Source organism: Anabrus simplex, chromosome 3, assembly GCF_040414725.1.
Source record: "Anabrus simplex isolate iqAnaSimp1 chromosome 3, ASM4041472v1, whole genome shotgun sequence".
Lineage (NCBI taxonomy): Eukaryota > Metazoa > Arthropoda > Insecta > Orthoptera > Tettigoniidae > Anabrus > Anabrus simplex.
Genome location: NC_090267.1, coordinates 479398725 through 479420667, shown reverse-complemented (window position 1 = coordinate 479420667; position 21943 = coordinate 479398725). Strand labels below are relative to the sequence as shown.

At 40.7% G+C, this 21943-nt stretch overlaps 1 protein-coding gene across 1 annotated transcript in view; it reads left to right on the top strand.

The window, feature by feature from the left end:
• The window catches only part of LOC136866872 (uncharacterized), a 167663-nt gene that overhangs the window by 59648 nt on the left and 86072 nt on the right, over positions 1-21943 (top strand). Inside the window, exon 4 of the mRNA XM_068226878.1 lies at positions 4126-4691. Coding sequence (XP_068082979.1) covers positions 4126-4691 — 566 coding nt within the window. The remainder of the gene's footprint in view (positions 1-4125; positions 4692-21943) is intronic.

Sequence of the window (21943 nt, the reverse complement as noted above, 5' to 3'; positions counted from 1 at the left end):
TGGAAAGAAGAATCCTCAGAAAAATTATGGGAGATTTCAAAACTGAAAGTGGATTGAAACTTCGGAGCAACCAAGATGTTTACCAGAAGGTGGAAAGAATCTCAGAAACCATGAAAGATAGGAGACTGGCGTTTCTCAGACACCTGTAGAGAATGAACGCAAGTAGACTTACCAAATATACATTTGATTACTTCTGGAGAAAAAAGTCCACTTCAGCATGGATTAAGGAAACGAAGAAGGATATGGAAAAGTTAAGCATTTCGGAAGTCCAGCTGAGGGAAAGTAATACGTTTAGGAGCACAGTGAACAATTTGGAAGGTGTTCAAGCCGCAGGAGGAACTAAGAAGACTGGTAGAGCCTGGACGGATGAACAACGGAAGCAGGCCAGTGAACGCATGAAGGAGTATTGGACACGAAGAGAATGAAATGATGTTGTAGCGTGATCATTAGTGGTCCGTTCGCTTGTAAAAAATGAATAAATAACAACAATACCAATAAAAATGTTTATCCTGGAATTCCAAATTAAAACTTTAAAACACCCTGGTTAAAAATTGCCTGCCCATGAACGAAAATCTGGAGAGGTTAGAGGTCCTGGAAAGAAGAATCCTCAGAAAAAATATGGGAGATTTCCAAACTTAAAGCGGATTGAAACTTCGGAGCAGCCAAGATGTTTACCAGAAGGTGGAAAGAATCTCAGAGACCATGAAGAATAGGAGACTGGCGTTCCTCAGACATCTGTAGAGAATTAACGCAAGCAGACTTACCAAATAACTTACCAAATTATATTTCAAAGTGTGAATGTAATTTCGTCTATGCAAATTATTTAAATGATCTATTGCACCTGGTGACGAACCAACACAAGCACTCTCCACCATCTTGACTGATTTTCCATCCTTACACCGCGGAGGACAAAGTTCTGCTGGTTGCAAACCACCTTGAAGTTCAAATATAAGCTGACACCGCAGCATAGAGGCGGAGTGGTGCACCCTATTTCTACTAACATTTCACTTTTCAAAAATTTACTGGTTACATCCTTATTCCGGGAAGGTCTTCATATATTACAATCACTTATTCCCCGTCCTATAAATGAATATTTGCCATATCTAGTCTCCTTAATCCCAAGTATTCCCAGCACAAAGTTTACAAAATTTTTGTAACACTATTCTTTTGTTAGAAGTCATCAAAAAGAAATCGTGCTGTTTGCTTTGAAGTTTCTCCAGTTATCGTCTAAATTAATCTTTGTGCCGTTCCAATACACTGGAACATTACTCGAATTGGGGTCTTAACACAGACGTATATGCCCTCTCCTTTACATTCTTACTACAGCCATTAAGTACCCTAATAATCACGCGAAGAGATCTGTGGGATAATCGAATATATTCGATAGTCGAATAAACTCTATCCGATTATTTAAATTATCGAATAATTAATCGAATAAAATAATCGAATGAGTTTCAATTATTATTCGAATTTAGTTCCGAATGAATAATCGAATAAAATATTACTATGGAAAACTCCGCTTTTCGATTGCCTCATATACTCCAATGGAGTTTCGGATGGATAATAAAAAATAGAGGAAAAATAATTGAATGGAAAAGAATATTCACTATTCGATTGCCTCATTCATTCAAATGAACAATCGAATTGGGAAATATAATCGAATAATGTAATAAAATGAAATAATCGAATAATCGATTATTTCGTATTCATTTATCCCATCACTACTTACAACCTTGTTAATGTGATCACCCCAATGAAGATCATTCATTATATAAACATCTATTTACTTAAAGTGGTACCCATGAGTCACTATCATCCCATCAACACAGTAACTAAAAGTTAGAGGACTTGGACTTGACAGAGCTTGTCTGATAGCGGTACATATTATACTTAAAATATGAAATGATTCAAGCTACGATCAAAGAAATTCGTTAAGAATACTTAAAGAGTGAAATATGAAACTGCTAAACAAGAACTACCCTGAAGCCAGTCATACAATTTATGACAACGTTACCAACTAAATCTTTCTCTTCAAATTCGAGGAAAGGGATTCTTTTTATCAGCTTGTTTAAAGAATGCATAGATCCAACAGAATACTTGAAAAATGCAATAATTTTTAAATTTAACTTAGTCTCTATTTTGAGTCCAACCGTTCGTGAGGGTGTAGTGGAGGCACATGACAAGCCTTTTGGTGATCTGCCTCCAGGAGTCTCTGCTTTGGGCATGGGGACTTGCTTGCTGCAAGCTCATCCTGGTCAAGCTATTGATCTGGTCCATCCATCGTAACGGTGCGTGTCCTATAGGTCTTCGTCCCTCGACTTTTCCCTCTATGATAAGTGCTTCATTGCCTCCTCTCTTCTGGCAATATGACCAAAATATCTGAGGTTTTTTCGTTGATTAATATCAACAGTCTCGTTCTGATGCCGAGCTGTTCCAGGACCGATTCATTAGTACGGTGTGCTGTCCATGGTATTCTCCGTAATCTCCTATAGCACCGCATTTCTACAGCATCAATCCTTCGGCGATCCGACGTCTTTATCGTCCACGTTTCTGCTACGTAGGTCGCGATAGGGAAGATCAAAGTTTGAATGAGGGTGAGCTTTGTCTTGGAAGTAGTGGAGGTGTCCTTCCAGATGCGAATAAGTTTTCTTACATGGTAATCGTCAGAAATTTTATTCGAATAATTAGATAAAATGAAATAATCCAATAAGCGATTATTTTGTTTTCAATTATCCCATAAATACTTACAACCTTGTTACCCCAATGAAGATCATTCATTATAAAATCATCTAGATACTTAAAGTGATACCGATGAAGTACTATCACCCGATCAACACAGCAATTAAAACTGAGAGGACATGGACTTGACAGAGCTTGTCAGATAGCGGTACATATTGTTTTATATGATAAATTAAATTACAGAGGGGAAATTCTGATTGTAAGACGTAAATGTACAAATGTCCACGTTTTCTATGTTTAGGATTCCACTCCACTAAGAAACAGTCTCGTAGGTCCTCAAGGTAATAATGTTTTAGTTTTGGTGCAATTTTGCTGTTGTTTGGGTCATCAGTTCATAGATTGGTTTGATGCAGCTTTCCATGACATCTTATCCTATGCTAACCTTTCCATTTCTGCATAATTCTACATCCTACATCTACTGTAATCTGCTTGTCTACCCCTTCCGTTCTTATGACCTAAAATTCCCTCAAATCCTGATCAAATCCTGGGTGGGAATTTGTCCTATTGTGTTATCTCTTCTTGTTATCAAATTTCACCAAATCGCTTTCCTCTCACCAATTAGATACAGTATTTCTTCATTCGCGATTCGATCTATCCATCTCACCTTAAGCATTCTTATGTAACGGTAACACCATATTTTACAACCTTTTATTCTCTCTTTTTCTCGGCCAGTTATAGACCATGATTCATGTCCAGACAATACCACACTGCAGAGAAGGTTCTTCAAAATATTTCTAATTCCTACATCAATATCAAAAATGAGCATATGTCTTTACTTAAGAACGGGCTTCCTGGATTGCGCTAGTCTGCATTTTATGATATCCACCTTACTTCTGGTACCATTCGTTTTTCTATCACCCAGGTAACAATATTCCTATTCTTCCTTTAAAACATATTCTAACCTAGTATTTCCTGCATCACCTGCCTTTGTCCGCCTGCACTCCATTACTTTTGTTTTAGATTTATTTATTTATATATTTCGTCTTATACTCTTTCACCATGCCGTTCATCATTTCCTCCAGACCATCTTCAGACTCAGATAAAATAACAATATCATTGGCAAATCTCAAAGTTTCGAATTCCTCTACTTGGATTGAGATTACCATAGCAAATTCCTCTGTAATTTCCTATATCATCAGTTCTACGTAATGATTGAAAATGGGAGGACCCCCACTGTAACCTTCCCTCACTCTTTTCTGGATTGCTTCTTCCCTTTCATATCCCTGCACCCTGAATTTTGTACATATTGTAGACAATAATTCTTTCTCGGTATCTGATCCCGATCACATTCAGAATATGGAATTTCTTTACCGAGAAGGAAAATTTATGTGGATCTGTCATAACAAAGGATCAAATTTAATAGTGTGTGTTTTTCTTTCTGTGCAGGTAATCAACCTTAGACCCAACTCTAAATTCCATTTGAAGCCCCGTCAAACAGCTGAGGTGCGCTCCAAGGTGAATGTGGTGACCTCTGGAAAGGATGACCGCCCCACAGGTGTGGTGACCAAGCTTGGAGGCACTGTGGTGAAGGATGGCGTCACGACGGTCCATGAGACCACAGTACTCGGTACTTACATCTCTGGTAAATACGCTCAAGTGCTCCACAGTTCATCGCATGTTCTACAGCCCCATGGGAAACCCAAGCCGACTGCCGTGTCATCCGCGCCGCGTATTCTCAAGACAGCCGCCCCGTCCCTTCATAAGAACCGCCCTCCCACGCTCGAACCTACCCCCGCCGGATCTCTACACGACGAAACAGTAGCCCTCCCACTGGAAGCTCTATTCAGCTCTGCACCTGCTGCGGGCAGGAGTTCCAGGAAACACAATTCAGCATCCCGCAAACAGCAAGAGATCATCCCTACTGGCACTAAGAAGTCATCAGCAGGATCTTCGCGTACAACTCGGACCTCTCAGGCTGTGCGACCTTCATTCCGTGCCTCCAGTAAGAATGGGTAAGTTCACTTTAATTTTATCTGATCCCTTAATCCAGTCCTCTGCGTGTGTTTTATGTCTCGCCCCCTTCAAGAGCGTAAACATTTTGCATCCCCCTTTTAGCCTTCCCTTCCTCTCACTACTCATTAGATCGCACAAGAATTCAGCTCACGAGAACTACTGTTAATAATAATAATTATTATTATCATAATAATACCGAACGAGTTGGGCGTACGGTTAGGGCCGAGCAGTTGTAAGCTTGCATCCGGAGATAGTGGGTACGTATCCCATTGTCGGCAACCCTGAAGATGATTTTCCGTGGTTTACCATTTTTCAGGCATATTTTGGTGGTGTACCTTAATTAAACCCACGGCCACTTCCATCCCGCTCCTAGCCTTTTAACTTCCCATTGTGGCCATATGACTTATCTGTGTTGGTACGAAAATCGTAAAAAAATCAGATAATAATAATAATAATAATAATAATAATAATAATAATAATAATAATAATAATAATAATAATAATAATGTTCTTTTTGATTTTGGCCATCTGATCATCACGGAAAGTAATCCACTGCATTCATCTTGATCCTTCTGTTCTTGAGTTCCAATAGTTGTTCATGCTTTCACATTGCTGCTTCCTCCTCTTTTGTGTCCAGGTGTTATTATTACCTTTCCTCTTCTCCTTAAAATTGGAAATATTTAAAATTTTGTATCAATGAATTTCGAAAGTTGTTCTATCTTGTATTATATCGCCTGTTATTCCAAACACTGCCATTTCATTTTTTTTACCCCTTGGATCCTCCGGTTGTCATTCTGTCTCTTGTAAACAATCGTTTTGTCAATCTTTTGTTATCACTCTTCATTATGTGACAAAAACATTGAATTCTCCTCTTTCTGCTCGTGTCTGACACCCTTCCGATTTCTTCACACTTGTGCAGATCGTTATCCTTCCTATTTCTACACTCGCCTTCCCCCATTTTCAATTGTCCTCAGATTTTCTTCAATAATTCTCTGTCCTTTTGCTTTATCTCTTCTATTTCACCGGATTTCAAACAGAACATGACTGTCTTTATCATCATTTCACCCTCATCACGACGCGCAGGTCCCCTACGGGAGTCAAATCAAAAGATCTGCACCAGGCCTCGCCAGAGGCCATAAGATATTTCATTTTCCCAGAACATGCATTCTGTGACATACAGACTCTGGTTTAATTCCCGTGTTATAGTTTCCGATTTTAGTTTTCCTTGAGAGATTCTTCTTATTGTAGGTAGCTGTAAGGAGTTGGTATTCTAGTTCCAGATTTCTTTTTCTTGATCTGTTTGCTTCTTTATAGAGTCCATTAAGCTGAATTATTTCATCTAAATATTTAAAAGTTTTAACCTTTTCTTATTTTCCCGTATTCTGTATTTTAGTACTCTGGATGAATCTCTAATTTAGTCTTCTGAAAAGATATCTGAAATCCAACTTTTCCTGCTATTTTTTTCAGAAGGTAAATTTGCTCTAAGAAAGTCTCTGTACTTCTAGAGAGGTTTGCTATATCATCAGCGAAGGCCAAACAGTTTACATCAGCCCCTCTCTGCTTTGACCCTAATCTTATCTCATGATGGTGTATTAATAATAATAAAAAGTCCGAGTATTTTGGCCTCCGCATGAGGTCAGACAAATATCGCCACCGCTATGAAAAAAAGACGAAGGTCAATGATTTACGCTCATCTCAAGAGAATAAACGCGGAGAGTTTGGCGTACAAATTCCTCACTTTCCAGGTAAAATGGAAATCGTATGCCTGCTGGTTGAACGAGGTGCACAAATATACGCGGGTAAATGATGTAAGACCAGAATACATTATGTGGAGAGGACAAGCTTTAGGAGGAAATTTGAGGGGATGAGGGGTGATCCAGAGAAATGATCACCTAAACCGCTGAATATCTCTGCGGAAGAATGGCTGAATAAGAGCATGACGCTGGAAAGCCTTTGATTAAAATGTGTATAAAGAGGTGTAAGCATAATAAAGAGGGGCAGGTTGCTTGTGTCGCCATAGTCCACATTGACTGTGTCTATGTTAATTAATTAATAATATTATTAATTATTAGTGGCCTGTGATAGCAAATGATACAAGTAAAAACTTCTGAGGAAGCTCTTAGTACTTTCCCAGGAAATGCAGCATGCTAGGATTTTGATCTTCGCTTTCAACTGTTACTCGTGACGCTTAAAAATGTTCATGCACTGGATGTTTTGTCCGGAAATATCTTGTAAATTTCACTGGTTTTCAAAATTGCTGTCTAAAATATCCAAGCTAGAACACACTGTGGCCGTTCTTGGTAATTCACAAAATTGTTAGTGAAACCTAGCTTTAGATAATAAATAAATAAATAAATAAGTAAATAAATAAATAAATAAATAAATAAATAAATAAATAAATAAATAAATAAATAAATAAATAAATAAATAAATAAATAATTATTAATGTGTATATTTATAATTTGTATAAACTCCGTTACGAATTAGAGGCACCGTAATGAATACAATGTCCATTTTTAATATCTTTAATATTTTAATTTTTTCTTCATATCTTTTGGTCATCTCTTTGCTCATTTTAAGTCATTTTTTGATGATTTTAATACTTCTTTAGTATTTATTAGGTAATCAAAATCGCGGGGCCTGGTAATTACCCTATAATTTATGGCAGTATGACATTAACTTTTATAATATAATACATAAACGTTGAAACATTCCAAAGTGATATCTGTTGAGGAAATGCAGCTGGTTAAATGAAAACTTTTAATTCTGGAGACGAGGGCGGAGACCATTAGGAATAATACTGCAGTGATTGCTCTCTCATGACCGATTCGTGATTGGCATCAGAATGAGCCGGTCGAATATAATTAGCAGACTAAATATTGTAGAGCTGGAACCACTCCCATTCCACACGCTATGAGAAGAGATCGTAAGATAGTAAGCAATTTAATTGCAGCTTGCAATGCCTTGTAAAGCTGTACGAAGCGGAAGGAGCCGTGTTTAGCATTGTGAACGCTACAATTGATGGTGACGTTAATAACCAGGCATACAGAGCAACCTTGGAACGTCTGTGTTTCCTTTCGTGTGAGGAGATCGCGGTGGGTTTTGCTCACTGCGCCGGTGGATATAGCCTAGCCTTGATCTTCATCACGGATTATTTCTTTAATAGTAATGCTCCAAGCGTTTCACGTGATGATAATGCAGGTATTTCTAACTCGTAAGCTTGCTAACTGTTGTAAAGTGCTTGGATGAAATTTACTTCTCTGGGTGGGGCAGGTAGAATATATCCAGAGTATTCCATGCCTCTTGTAGGAGACGATTAAGGCCTGTATTCCCCAGTGTCAGTTACTTTGGCTGTTATCTTAGGTTAATAAATCTTTGATAATAATAATAATAAAGAATCCCTTTCTAAACGGTATAACTAATAAACCTTCTCCGTAACTCTAATTATTTGCACATGTCTGTTAATGAAATTAAATACCTGGAAATGCTTTGTTGAATTGTATGTAGACCTATGTAGGCTTGCCTCTTAGTTCCGTTTCGTGATACGGGGTCGGTTTGAATGCTTTTCAGACACAAATAATACCCTTTCATATTATCTTAAACTTATTAGCATTTAAGTTTCTTTCCGTGAATTCATTTAAATTAATAACCATCTACGTCTGTTAATTTGACTCTGCCGGTAGAATACGTCCACTTCCCTGCTGGTCGAAAGAGGCCCCTCGGGTGTAGTGAATATTATTTTGAGAGGAAGCACAATTGGGCAACCATCCTTTCTTAACGCCAATTAGAAAGTATAAAGATAAAGAGGTCCGAGCGTTCGAAAAATGAAGGTATCGGCAAAGAATAGGAAATTTTGTGAAAATCCAGACAAGAGAATTTTTTTTCACACTATCCACTTGAAAGGGGAGTTAATGTTTATAAGTCTTGTAAGAAATAATTCCTCAGATGTCATCCTATAAAATGAGCTTTATAATATGGAGATTTCAGTTCCAGGAGTGTCGCTTAATTACGAATATGAATTATCACTAACCACTTCGCCTCAGGTAGTTAAGCGAAACAGTGCTAATAACCATATCGAAATTCTACACGTGCTAACTTCCCATGCCACACATCTGTTGGGATGACACACGTGTTGTGTTAGAGAGCTTCCTCTTATACGTCAATGCCAGTAATATTGCTAATTAACTCAGTGAATGTATCACAATCAGGGCCCTATGTCCCGGATTCCGTTCTTCAACTCACGCGCTCACTGTTCATGAAGAAAGAACGTCCTGCTTCATTAACGATGTGTCCTCACGTCGATGAGACGTGTCCGCTAATCATAGAGAGCAGATGGAATTAAAATCTTCAGTTCCTATGGACATCGACACCTTGGGCCGGGTTGAGAGGCTCAGACGGTTGAAGCGCTGGCCTTCTGACCTGAACTAGAGAGTTTCGATCCTGGCTCAGTCCGGTGGTATTTTAAGGTGCTCAAAAACGTCAGCTTCGTGTCGGTAAATTTACTGGCACTAAGAGAACTGCTACGGGACTAAATACCGGCACCTTGGCGTCTCCAAAAACCGTAAAGTAGTTAGTGGGACGTAAAGCCTATAACATTATTATTACCATCGACTCCTTGGTTGAATGGTCAGAGTAGAGGCCTTCGGTTCGGAGGGTCCTTCGATTAATCGCGTGTACTTAATTCTCCTGTATCGGAGACTGGGTGCTTGTGTTTGTTTCAACATTTGCTATTCATACACGACAACGCACTGCACTACCAACCACCACAGAAACACGCAATATTGATTACATCCCACCATAAAACTTAACATATGCGACACAGTCAGCACCGTCGTTCTTACAGGTGTAAGGAAATCGGTATTAGTAGAAGAAGAAGCTTCTATGAACTTCATTTTTAAGTATATTTAAATAGCAAAGCAATGTAATCTCCGTACAGGCCATGAAGGCTCTTGAAGTGGTGGAAGGTAATGGCTTCCACTATCAGTACCTCGGCACTTGATGGAGTAGAGTGTTTAGCTCTATATCCGGCCGCCTTTGCACCCCAGGAATTATGACTAATTTTTTGTGCAGGCTGAGTGAACCTCAGGGGTACCTCTGGAAATGGAAATCTCGTTTCTTAAATTTTTCGACATCCTGACGGGGAATCGAAACCAAGTCCTTCCGGGCGAACCGAGCACGCGTTTACCGCCTCGCCCAGACAGCCCCTGGGTACATTTAAATGATCACATTATGTCGAAAGTCCTTAATCGTACATATGTGCTACACGGAACATCATGGAATCATGGATACGTTTATGGGGTATAAAAATAATTTCGTGTGGCTATTTCTAGCCGGGTACAGCGCTTGTAAGGCAGACCCTCCGATGTGCGTGGTTGACATCTCCCATATGTAGGCAACTGCGTGTTACTGTAATGGAGGATAGTGTTATGCGTGGTGCGTGAGTTGCAGGAATGAAGGGGATAGCAGGAACGCCCAGTCCCCGAGCCAAGGGAGTTAACCACTTAAGGTTGAAATCTCGGACCCAGCCGGGAAGTGAACCCAGGACCCTTTGGACCAAAGGCCAGCACGATGACCATTTATCTATGGAGCTGGATTGTATATGTCGTTAGAAGAGTGGTGGTGATTATTGTTTTAAGAGGAATTACAAATAACAACCAACCTCTATTATCATTATTCAGAGGGAAGGAAAATGGTAGGCTGGCGACACTTCGAAAAATGAAAGTGTTGGCAAAAGAAAGACAAGGGCCATGAAAGGCGTGAAGGTAGATACCCTTGTTTACAAGTTGCTCTACATTGCACCGACACAGATAGGGATAGGGATAGGAAAGGGCTAGGAGTGAAAAGGAAATGGCCGTGCCTTTAATTATGGTACAGCCTGTTGTGAAAATGGGAAACCAGGGCTGCCGACAGAGGGACCTCAAATGCCCTAACCGTCGGCGCCGGAAAAGAAAAAATGTGGACTAAGGGAGATCGGATAGGAAAGATGAAAGTGAGGAGCCTGGCACAAGTAAGTGAAAGCAATTGCAGGATTCATGGGCTTCGTGGTCGGCAATCCATGCTCCTAAGTTAAGGGCCACTGTGGCCCCTTTTAGTCGACTACTACGACAGGCAGGGGATTCCTTGGGAGTTATTCCAGCAACCACACCCACAGGGGTTTGAAGACAAGAGTGCGAGTACAGATTATTTGGTCGTTCCCTTCTTAGTAGCTTCTTACGTCATGCTAGGGGTTCCTTTGACTCCATCCACAGGGGAGATAAAGTGTTCCGATAAGTCTAAAGGAACTCTGATTGTAACCACAAAAGAATGGTAAGGGTCATGGATTGTAGAAAATTAATGTCACTCTTGATTGCGTAAATATATATCTTACTACAAATCTAATGATTTATTATTATTATTATTATTATTATTATTATTATTATTATTATTATTATTATTATTATTATTATTATTATTATTGCATTAGGGCCTACTAGGGACTATATTCCAATTTCAGTTTTTCATCTTTTGTTGTTGTTCCTTCCTTTTCTTCCAATATTCATTAATTGTTTCACTATGTTTCTTTTTTTCTTTCTTCAGACCACTTTCTACCGGTTCCCTTTGACTCCCTACCTTGGAATCTTTCCATCTTAAAAAATTTCTGCCTGAAAATTTCTCTTTCCATTACTTCTTCTTCTCTGATTTTATTTCTTTCCAGGTATTTTGTTATCTCTTGAAACCAGGTAGTTGTTGACTTTTTCTTCCAGAGATACGTGAAGATATTTTTGGTTAGTCTACTCTCCCCCATGCTGTAAATATGCCCAAAAAATGTCAGTTTTCTCTTCCGTTATAGATATGTTTTCTATGTTCTGATAAATTTCGTTATTAGTTCCTAATTTCCAAAATTCTGCACTTTTGGAGGGCCTAATATTTTTCTTATAGGCCCTAATTGTTTTTTTCTAGTACTTCCAATCTTTCGAGTTTACAATTGAGTAGTAAGCATTCACTGGCATATAAGCATTCTGGTCTCAGAACTGTGTTGTAGTGCTTTATTTTAAGATTTTTAGATAAACATTTTTGTTGTATGTACTTTTGTTATACCATATGCTCTTTCCATTTCCATTATTATTATGATTATTATGATTATTATTATTGTTACCGAGTTTTGGTGGTAGGTAGAGGTGTAAGAAGGTGCGGGCGTGAATGGGTCTCAAACTACGGAATCAAAGTTAATGTAAAAGTTAACAAGGTTATATTTCCTTTTCAATATTAAGTAATAACAAAGAACAGGTACTTAGTAGCCGAAACACAATTTGAAATGTACAATTACAGGGATTACAGAGTTTGGGCTTCGAGCCCTGAGTTCACAATTTTTGAGCAACTAGCCCAACTTTCCGATATACAAATTTTAACAAAGGGGCAGAAGACCCCAATCAAACCCTGGAGCACTTGCTCCAAATTACACAGTAAAGCCTCCTCGAGGCATACAACACTCCGTTTCCAAAAGAGCCACACGCTCTTTAATTTAAGCCTCTCCCAGGCCACACCAAACTCCACCTTCAAGTTGTCCTCAACGGACATAAACACAGGGGTAAAATACCCAATCTACTGAGGTCGATTAAATGAAAAGCAGGTTAATTGAATGACCTCTAAAACAATTTGAGAGGAGGCGAACTTGCACTCCTAATACACTTTGATTTTAAAACCTACTTTGGCACTAGGCCGTTATTACAAGGGCTAATCCCCTACTACAGAGGTGACTTAATAGCAATTTACATTACATTACGGAAGAATTGGTTGAGAGAATAAGTTCACCTCAAGACGATGTGAGTGGGAGCTCGAGAGGGTTAAGCACTCTCTATCCCGATATGTCGTTTTAAAATAGAATAGATACCAGTTGTTTTTACATTTTAGGAAAAGGTTACATGGTTGAACGCTTAGAACCCGCCCCGAAAGTTAAACTGCTGAGCAAGAAAAGAAAAAATTTATTAATCGGCCATTACCTTATTGTTGACCGCCGCCGAGGAAAGAGGCGCTTCCCGCCTCCTGCTATGTACTTAATACACTGAAAGATGGAACAGAAGTGGCCCGGAGACCCTAAAATCAGCAGTTTATATACTCTCGCGGAAGTTTCTAGGCGTTAGGGGAATGAAAACACCCGCCCACAATGTTTTTATTGGATAGGACCCCGCAACAGATACAAGTTGGGGGAAGATACACCAGATTGGTCAGAAATTACTAAAAGAAATTCGGGATTGGATAAATCTAAAACAAGGGGAAAAAGAGGGGTATACAGCCAACTTAAACAATAACAGAAAGAAATTTAACAAGAAACAAACTTTTGAAATAAAATTTTCTCCAACAAAATAGTTCTTTGACTCCGCACTAGGGAGCGCTATTGTTGATCTTCACTAGTGTCCTCTAGAAGAGAAAGTTCACACTTCTTACTTCAAGCGAAACAAAAACACATCAAAAGTGACACAGTTCAAAAACTCAAAATTTTCCACGTGGTGACATCTTCTGAGAAAGTAGAGAATTAATAGAGTAGATAAAGTTCAACCTTCCTCCAGAAGAGGAGTTTCAACTGGCGCAATTTTTATATAAACGGTGTAGAGGTGTACCGCCCGGTACAGACCTCCCCCCCCCAAAAGTTCCTCCAGGGGTGACACATGAAATCAGTTTGAAACAAAGTCCAAGTAATGATGTTGATACGAAGATAGATAGCAGAAGCATTTACAAGATTTCTTAATTCAGTTTCAAAATGTTGTTGTTGCAGGTGAATGAAAGTCTTTAAGTTGTAGAATTTGAATTTCTGAAGATAAACTTTTAATACTTAGAAGTGAAGAAAATTTTTTTGCACGGTCCACCAAATATTGCTGTTGAATTCCCAAATGTAGTTATCTCTTATAGTAACTGTCCATGCAGTTGATGTTGATGAAGTTGGATGGCCGGACCGGCCGTTGCAGCTTGCGTCCAAAAGGAGGCCGCTCGGACCCCTCAAGTACCCTGAGATACCGCTCGCCCGCACAATGAGGGGAGCAGAGTGTTGAAACACGCCGCGCCCGCGGTGAACATATACAGGCTGCGGGCCAGTAGCAGGTCGTGCGCCGCACATCAGCCTTGGCCGGGAGGAGAGCTCCGGCTCGCCGTGCACATGTCGTCCTCGCTGGAGAGGAGGGGGCCCATCCCCCTCCCCAGTTGCTGCACGGCGCTGCGCGGCTGCGGGGGCACTGAAACATTAAGGCTAGGCGGCAGAATTGTGTTGGACCATCGTCTTTTTGAAGGCACAGGCATTATGGAGAGGTTGAGGGGCCAGCGGCGTGTAGATATCCGTGGCATTTAATCTTATTAAGCCACAGTGTAAGGTGGAGCAGGAGACGGGAGCGTGGTAATGGCCGTGGCAAGAACAGGATGGCAGTTTAACGGGTCGGGGCAGATTTTACACAAGGCTTACATCTAAAACCAAAATATTACAGAAGGGGCAGAATGCCTTAAAAGTGAAACTCAAAAAAAAAATATAACCTTCATATCCTTTCAAAATAATATGAAGCAAGTTAACACAAAATTACACCGGTTTCACCTGGGACAGGTGAACCCTAAATATCCTCTCGGTGGCTGGATTACTTAACAATAAGGTAACCGGCGTAAGAAAATCGAGAATGATACAAGGCCCATGAAATCTGGGGGCAAGCTTGCCCGCGGGAACAAAATTTTTGACCATAACCTGGTCACCTACCTTCAAAGGGGTGGGTCTCCGTCCACGATCATACCTTTCCCTAACCTTTTCATGAGACACTTTAAGATTGGCTTTAGCCTTCTTCCAAAGATCTTTAATGTTGTCCGGATCTATTATCTCGGGTAGAATGTCATTCAGAGACCAGAGGTTAGAGAGCGGCGAGTTGGGAACAAACTTGAACATTAAAGAAGCTGGAGTGAACTTGTGAGATTCATGAACCGCTGAATTCAAAGCAAAAGCTATCCAATGCAGGGACGTGTCCCACCTGGAAGGATCTTCATGATGATAGGCAATGAGTGCGGACCTGAGATTACGGTTAACCCGTTCAGCCAGAGATGGTTGAGGGTAATAAGCAGAAGTAGTTACATGAGAGATGGATAAGTCAAAACAGAATTTACGAAATAAATTAGATGTAAAAGCCTTAGCATTATCGGAAACTATGTATTGACAAGGACCAAAAGAAGCAAAGATAGTATTAAGACAAGAAATGGTGGACTGAGCGGTAGCCAGCTTAGTCGGAAATAACCAGGAAAATCTAGTAAAACCATCTACACATACAAAGATGAACTTGTTGGCATTCCCCTTTGACTGGGGGAAGGGTCCCACATAATCAATATACAGGCGCTCCATGGGGCGCGACGCTTGATGAGAAGACAAGAGACCTACCTTAGTGGACATGGTCGGTTTACTAAGCAAACAGGATTTACATGCCTTTACTAATTCACGGATTTCACCGTCCATACCCTTCCAGATGAACATATCACGAATCTTTTCACGAGTTTTAAAGATACCAAGATGCCCTCATAATGGGGTCTCATGATAATACTTGAAGATCATAGGTACAAGAACCGCTGGAACAACAACTTTCATCATCTTATCATGCCTCGAAGGGCAACATAGAACTCCATTCCTCAGAACATAAGGGACAACATGTTCCCCAGAAGAAAGGGTTTCCATTATCGGAGCCAGCGTCGGATCTTCACGTTGGTATTTCTCAATATCCCTAAAAAGCATGGGAGCATCTGTTAAGATGGCATTAACACCAGATAGTATGGACTCGGAAGGTGATGAACTGTCGACCGGTTCGTGGGTCTCTACGTCGTTATGAAACATACGGCTGAGTCCATCAGCAACAACATTTTCGGTACCTCTGATATGTCTAACATCAAACTGGAAGGCGGAAATACGAATAGCCCAGCGGGCTATACGACCAGTACGACGCGGCCTACCTAAGACCCAGCTTAAGGCTTGATTATCTGTCTCCAGGTCGAATTTAACGTGTTCCAGATAGAGACGGAACTTTTCTAAGGCAAATAAGACTGCCAAACCTTCGAGCTCATAGATGGAATACTTGGCTTCTTGAGCCGACAATGTCCTAGACGCATAGGCGATGGGTCGCCTCCCTAGTTCAGTCTCTTGAAGAAGGACTGCAGCTACTGCTGACGACGACGCGTCGGTTTGGACGATGAATTTCTTCGAGAAATCAGGCATAGCAAGTACAGGGGCATTACAAAGAGCTAATTTAAGGTCTTCAAAAGCGGCTTGTTGAGAAGGTCCCCACTCGAATTTGATGCCTTTCCTACGAAGAAGGTTTAAGGGCGCCGCTCTATTAGCAAAGTTAGGAATGAACTTTCTGAAGAAATTCACCATACCAATGAACCTGGCGATACCTTTAATGTCCTTGGGAGGTTTAAAATCACGGATGGCCTGTGTTCTAGAATGATCGACTGCTACACCATCGGGTGACACAATATGCCCTAGGAATGACATAGAGGGCTTAGCAAAGGCAACCTTGGACAACTTAACAGTTAACCCAGCCTTACGAAGGCGATCGAGAACTTCTCGCAGATGATCTAGATGTTCTTCAAAAGTCTCTGAAAATACTACGACATCATCTAAGTAGTGATATAAGTACTCGAATTTGATGTCGGAGAAGACCCTATCTAGTAGCCTAGTGAGCACAGCTGCCCCCGTGGGGAGCCCGAAAGGCACGCGGTTGTATTCGTATAAATTCCAGTCCGTGGCAAACGCTGTAAGGTGTTTAGACTCTTCGGCAAGGGGAATTTGATTATAGGCCTGATTTAAGTCCAAGATGGTGAAGAACTTGGCCTTACGAAACCATGAAAAACAAGAATGAAGGTCGGGAAGGGGCACAGATTGTAACACCACCTTCCGATTGAGAGCCCTGTAATCAATGACAGGCCTGAAACCTCCTTGAGGTTTCGGTACTAGAAAAATAGGCGAAGAATACGCTGACTTAGAGGGCCTAATAATACCGTCCTTCAACATCTGACCGATGATTTCCTTCAGAGCCTTCATTTTAGGTGGAGATAGCCTATACGGTGGAAAACGGACAGGAATCGAATCCGTAACCTCAATCTTGTATTCAATAAGGTCAGTGACACCAAGAGTATCAGAGAACACCTCGGGAAACGACTGACACAGTTTGCGAATACTATCAGCCTGCTCCTCAGGTAGATGTCTAAGGTCTAACAACATCTCATCCTGGGTAGGCGAAATAGAAGCACATGACACAGAATTACACTTTAATAGTGTAATTTTACAACTAGAAGCAAATTTGAATGTGCACGACCTAGACTGCAGATCGAGCACAAGACCAGTGTGAGAAATAAAGTCAGCTCCCAATATAATGTGGCAAGACAATTGCTTGGCCACAAACAATTTAACTTTCCATGTAAACTTAAAAACACGAATTTTGACCAGTAAGGAACCTAGAATTTCTAATGGAGATGAATTAGCCGAAACGTATTGAACAGGAGAAGAGACATAGTCAGGAAGTTTACAAACCGTTTTCAATTTAGAATACCATTCAGCCGCAATAATCGAACAAACACTACCTGAATCTAAGAGAGCTGTTATAGGCTCGTTATTTACCTCAATCTTAAGAAAAGGAACAGGTGCGGGGGTATCCGCCGCAAACCTAAGACATTCTTTAGGGCATTCAAAAGATGAACTTGAAGGCTGATCGTTCTCTGCATTTACAATCTGTTTACTAGGGGCTGAGTCTCGGGAAGATTGATTAGTCGACTCAGCCGAAGCCACTAGTCACTTTTTATTATTGGCATAGGTGGAATTTGCACCAGAAGTTGAGCAGGAGGGGGTGCTATTTGAGTTTGGGCAATTCTTGGCGATATGTGAGAAGGCCCCACATTTAAAACAGCCTTGTGCTGAACCAGCTCCATTATTTGCCCTACTACTTTTGACTAATGGACATTTATTGCGAAGATGGTCAGGCGACCCGCAAGCATAACATTTACGGGGCGTGACTGGTCGGCGAGGTGGAGGCCGAGTGTTACTAAAGGAAGGCGGGGGTTCTTTCGCTACACGCAAAGAATCGGCGTATCTAACTCCTTCCGCTGAGACGGCCAACGCTTCAAGTTCAGAGAAAGTTTGCGGGCACGCCGCAAAACACAAGTATGACCTATAAGATGGTGAAATGCCTTCCACAATAGCTTGTACAATTTGATCCTCAGGGAAGTGAAGAGCAAACACCCTGGTATAAAACTTAATGTCTTGTATGAAATCAGCCAAGTTTTCATCCAAGCGCTGTACCCGATAATAGTATTTCTGAATCAGAGATGACCTCGCGCGGGCAGGAATGAAATTTGCAAGCAAGTGTGCGTGAAAATCTTCAATAGATGACTGTTCAGCAATAGCTCTTACTATCTTATCTGAGAGAACACCAATAGCATAAGGATAGATTATTTGAAAAATTTGACAAGGGGAAAGAGAAAACACAAGGGCGTGATCCTGAAATTCAACTAAAAATCTTAAAAATGAAATAACTTCACTGGTGGTGTTGACAGAAAACTTAGAGATACCTCTTAGCAACATTGCCAATGGATGAGGCAAGCTGCTAAACCCGGGTGACATAGTAGGTAGAGGTTTCAATGGCAAGGAAGTCAATTCAGAACGGATGTTACTCAATGATGCACGACGTTCAGATTCGTTGTCCAATGGGGCAGGGATAGTTTGAGCAGCAACGGTTATCCTATTAACTTCTCCCTTGGGAGGCGCTTCCTCACTACCTGGATTCACTATAGTGGGTTGATCAGATTTGGGAGGAACTTCCCCAGTTAACAATTGAGTGACCTTACTAGATAACTCGGAAATATTTTCCAGGAGCGTACTAGCTTCCTTCCTCTGAACGTCATTCAGTTTTAGAGACAACAGATCGTTAACCCTATTCGAAAAATGATATAGCCTGCCTTGCACACGCTTAATTTGATTTGGAGACGGATCATTTTCATCAAAAAAACTAACTACAGAAGCTAGCCCAGTAATATTCTCCGTGATCGTGGAAAGAGAGTCGTCAATTTCTTTCTCTCCCAAATTGGGGATGGAAATGGGCAAATCAAGGGACTCTCTAAGCTTGTTAGTGTCTACTGCAACCGTGCCTCCAGATTGTACATTTCTAATAGTCAATTCATAGATCAACTCCTCCTTGCGCAAATAGTTAAGAAGGAGAACATCGCGAGGGCCGGGCATAATGACAGAACAACTTGAAAAAAAATCAAAAAATTCCAGCAACTGAGAAAATGGTTAGAGTTCGGAACAAACAATGTTTAGCCGTCAAAAGGGGCTAAATTGAGACCCATTCAACCACGCTCTGCTACCACTTGTTACCGAGTTTTGGTGGTAGGTAGAGGTGTAAGAAGGTGCGGGCGTGAATGGGTCTCAAACTACGGAATCAAAGTTAATGTAAAAGTTAACAAGGTTATATTTCCTTTTCAATATTAAGTAATAACAAAGAACAGGTACTTAGTAGCCGAAACACAATTTGAAATGTACAATTACAGGGATTACAGAGTTTGGGCTTCGAGCCCTGAGTTCACAATTTTTGAGCAACTAGCCCAACTTTCCGATATACAAATTTTAATAAAGGGGCAGAAGACCCCAATCAAACCCTGGAGCACTTGCTCCAAATTACACAGTAAAGCCTCCTCGAGGCATACAACACTCCGTTTCCAAAAGAGCCACACGCTCTTTAATTTAAGCCTCTCCCAGGCCACACCAAACTCCACCTTCAAGTTGTCCTCAACGGACATAAACACAGGGGTAAAATACCCAATCTACTGAGGTCGATTAAATGAAAAGCAGGTTAATTGAATGACCTCTAAAACAATTTGAGAGGAGGCGAACTTGCACTCCTAATACACTTTGATTTTAAAACCTACTTTGGCACTAGGCCGTTATTACAAGGGCTAATCCCCTACTACAGAGGTGACTTAATAGCAATTTACATTACATTACGGAAGAATTGGTTGAGAGAATAAGTTCACCTCAAGACGATGTGAGTGGGAGCTCGAGAGGGTTAAGCACTCTCTATCCCGATATGTCGTTTTAAAATAGAATAGATACCAGTTGTTTTTACATTTTAGGAAAAGGTTACATGGTTGAACGCTTAGAACCCGCCCCGAAAGTTAAACTGCTGAGCAAGAAAAGAAAAAATTTATTAATCGGCCATTACCTTATTGTTGACCGCCGCCGAGAAAAGAGGCGCTTCCCGCCTCCTGCTATGTACTTAATACACTGAAAGATGGAACAGAAGTGGCCCGGAGACCCTAAAATCAGCAGTTTATATACTCTCGCGGAAGTTTCTAGGCGTTAGGGGAATGAAAACACCCGCCCACAATGTTTTTATTGGATAGGACCCCGCAACAGATACAAGTTGGGGGAAGATACACCAGATTGGTCAGAAATTACTAAAAGAAATTCGGGATTGGATAAATCTAAAACAAGGGGAAAAAGAGGGGTATACAGCCAACTTAAACAATAACAGAAAGAAATTTAACAAGAAACAAACTTTTGAAATAAAATTTTCTCCAACAAAATAGTTCTTTGACTCCGCACTAGGGAGCGCTATTGTTGATCTTCACTAGTGTCCTCTAGAAGAGAAAGTTCACACTTCTTACTTCAAGCGAAACAAAAACACATCAAAAGTGACACAGTTCAAAAACTCAAAATTTTCCACGTGGTGACATCTTCTGAGAAAGTAGAGAATTAATAGAGTAGATAAAGTTCAACCTTCCTCCAGAAGAGGAGTTTCAACTGGCGCAATTTTTAAATAAACGGTGTAGAGGTGTACCGCCCGGTACAATTATTATTATTCTTAACCAGAAATCAATTTAGATAACTCGTCAAAAAGGTCCGTGGTTTCCAGGAGACTTCCTATACGGAAGAGCAGAAGGAATTTATAGAAAGGATGAAAAGATACTGGCAGTAAGTGAAGGCAGAGAAGGCTAAAAATACTGCAAATATTGTCAAACGTTGTCCTTTGACGGCTAAAACGAAAATTAAACTATTATTATTATTATTATTATTACTATTATTATTATTATTATTATTATTATTATTATTATTATTATTATTATTATTAGCCAGTACTGTGGGTTAGAGGTAGCTTTTCCTCTCACCCTGGTGTGGTAGCAAGAGCGATCGGTGTCGTGCAAGTATACTTGTCTCTGTTTTAAGTCCGTATTCCCTTCCTAACATCAATCATGTGTGGGGTGATGTATTCATGTTGCGTGTTCCTGTATTGGTTGTTAGTGTGGTGTGTTGTGTGTCCGTATCGAGACAAACACCCAGTCCGAAGTTCAGGGGAATCGAACTGCGGGCCCCTTGAACACAAGATTGCGACGATGACCATTTAGTCAAAGAGCCGAACTAAAGGCCACCACACACTCAGAAAGCTGAGCTATGCTACGCAACGAAAATGATAAATAAATTACTCCAATTAAGTTATACGGAAGTCACAAACAAATCGCCAAAGAGGCGATTTTTTTTTAGTTTTAGCTGGCTTCCCGCATGCACACAATCACATTTTTGCCCGATTAAAGAGTAAAGACATAAAAATATGCTTGACTGATAAATTTTTATAGAGATATAACCACGGAAGGAAAATATGAGCAACGAGCGAGGTGGCCGTGCGGTTAGGATCGCGCAGCTGTGAGCTAGCATTCGGTAGATCGTTGGTTCAATTCCCACCGTCCGTGGCCTTGAAGATAGTTTTTCCATTGCGGCCACGACCGCTACGTTCCCAATCGAACTGGCTCTTTGCAATCCTTTAGTCGCTGAATTCTTTCGATATGTTATGGCGACGTTAAAAATGTTATCAATTCTTGGCAAGAAATAATTGAAACTCTAAGAATAGATTGTGCGTATCATTTATTGCTTATATTTACATATTTTCCCCTACATTCCAATAATAATTCTATTTTTACGGTTTTCGGAGAAACCGGGGTGGCGGAATTTAATTCCGCAGGAGTTCATTTACGTGCCAGTAAATCTACAAATACGAGGCTGTCGTAGCTGAGCACCTCCAAATACCATCGGGTTAATCTAGGATCGAACCTGCCAAATTGGGATCAGAAGGCCAGCTCCTCAACCACCTGAGCCACACAGCCGGCCCCTGTCCGACTCGTTCGCTGAATGGTCAGCGTTCTGGCCTTCGGTACAGAGGGTACCGGGCTCGATTCCCGGCCGTGCGGGAATGTTTACCTTCATTGGTTAAAAAAA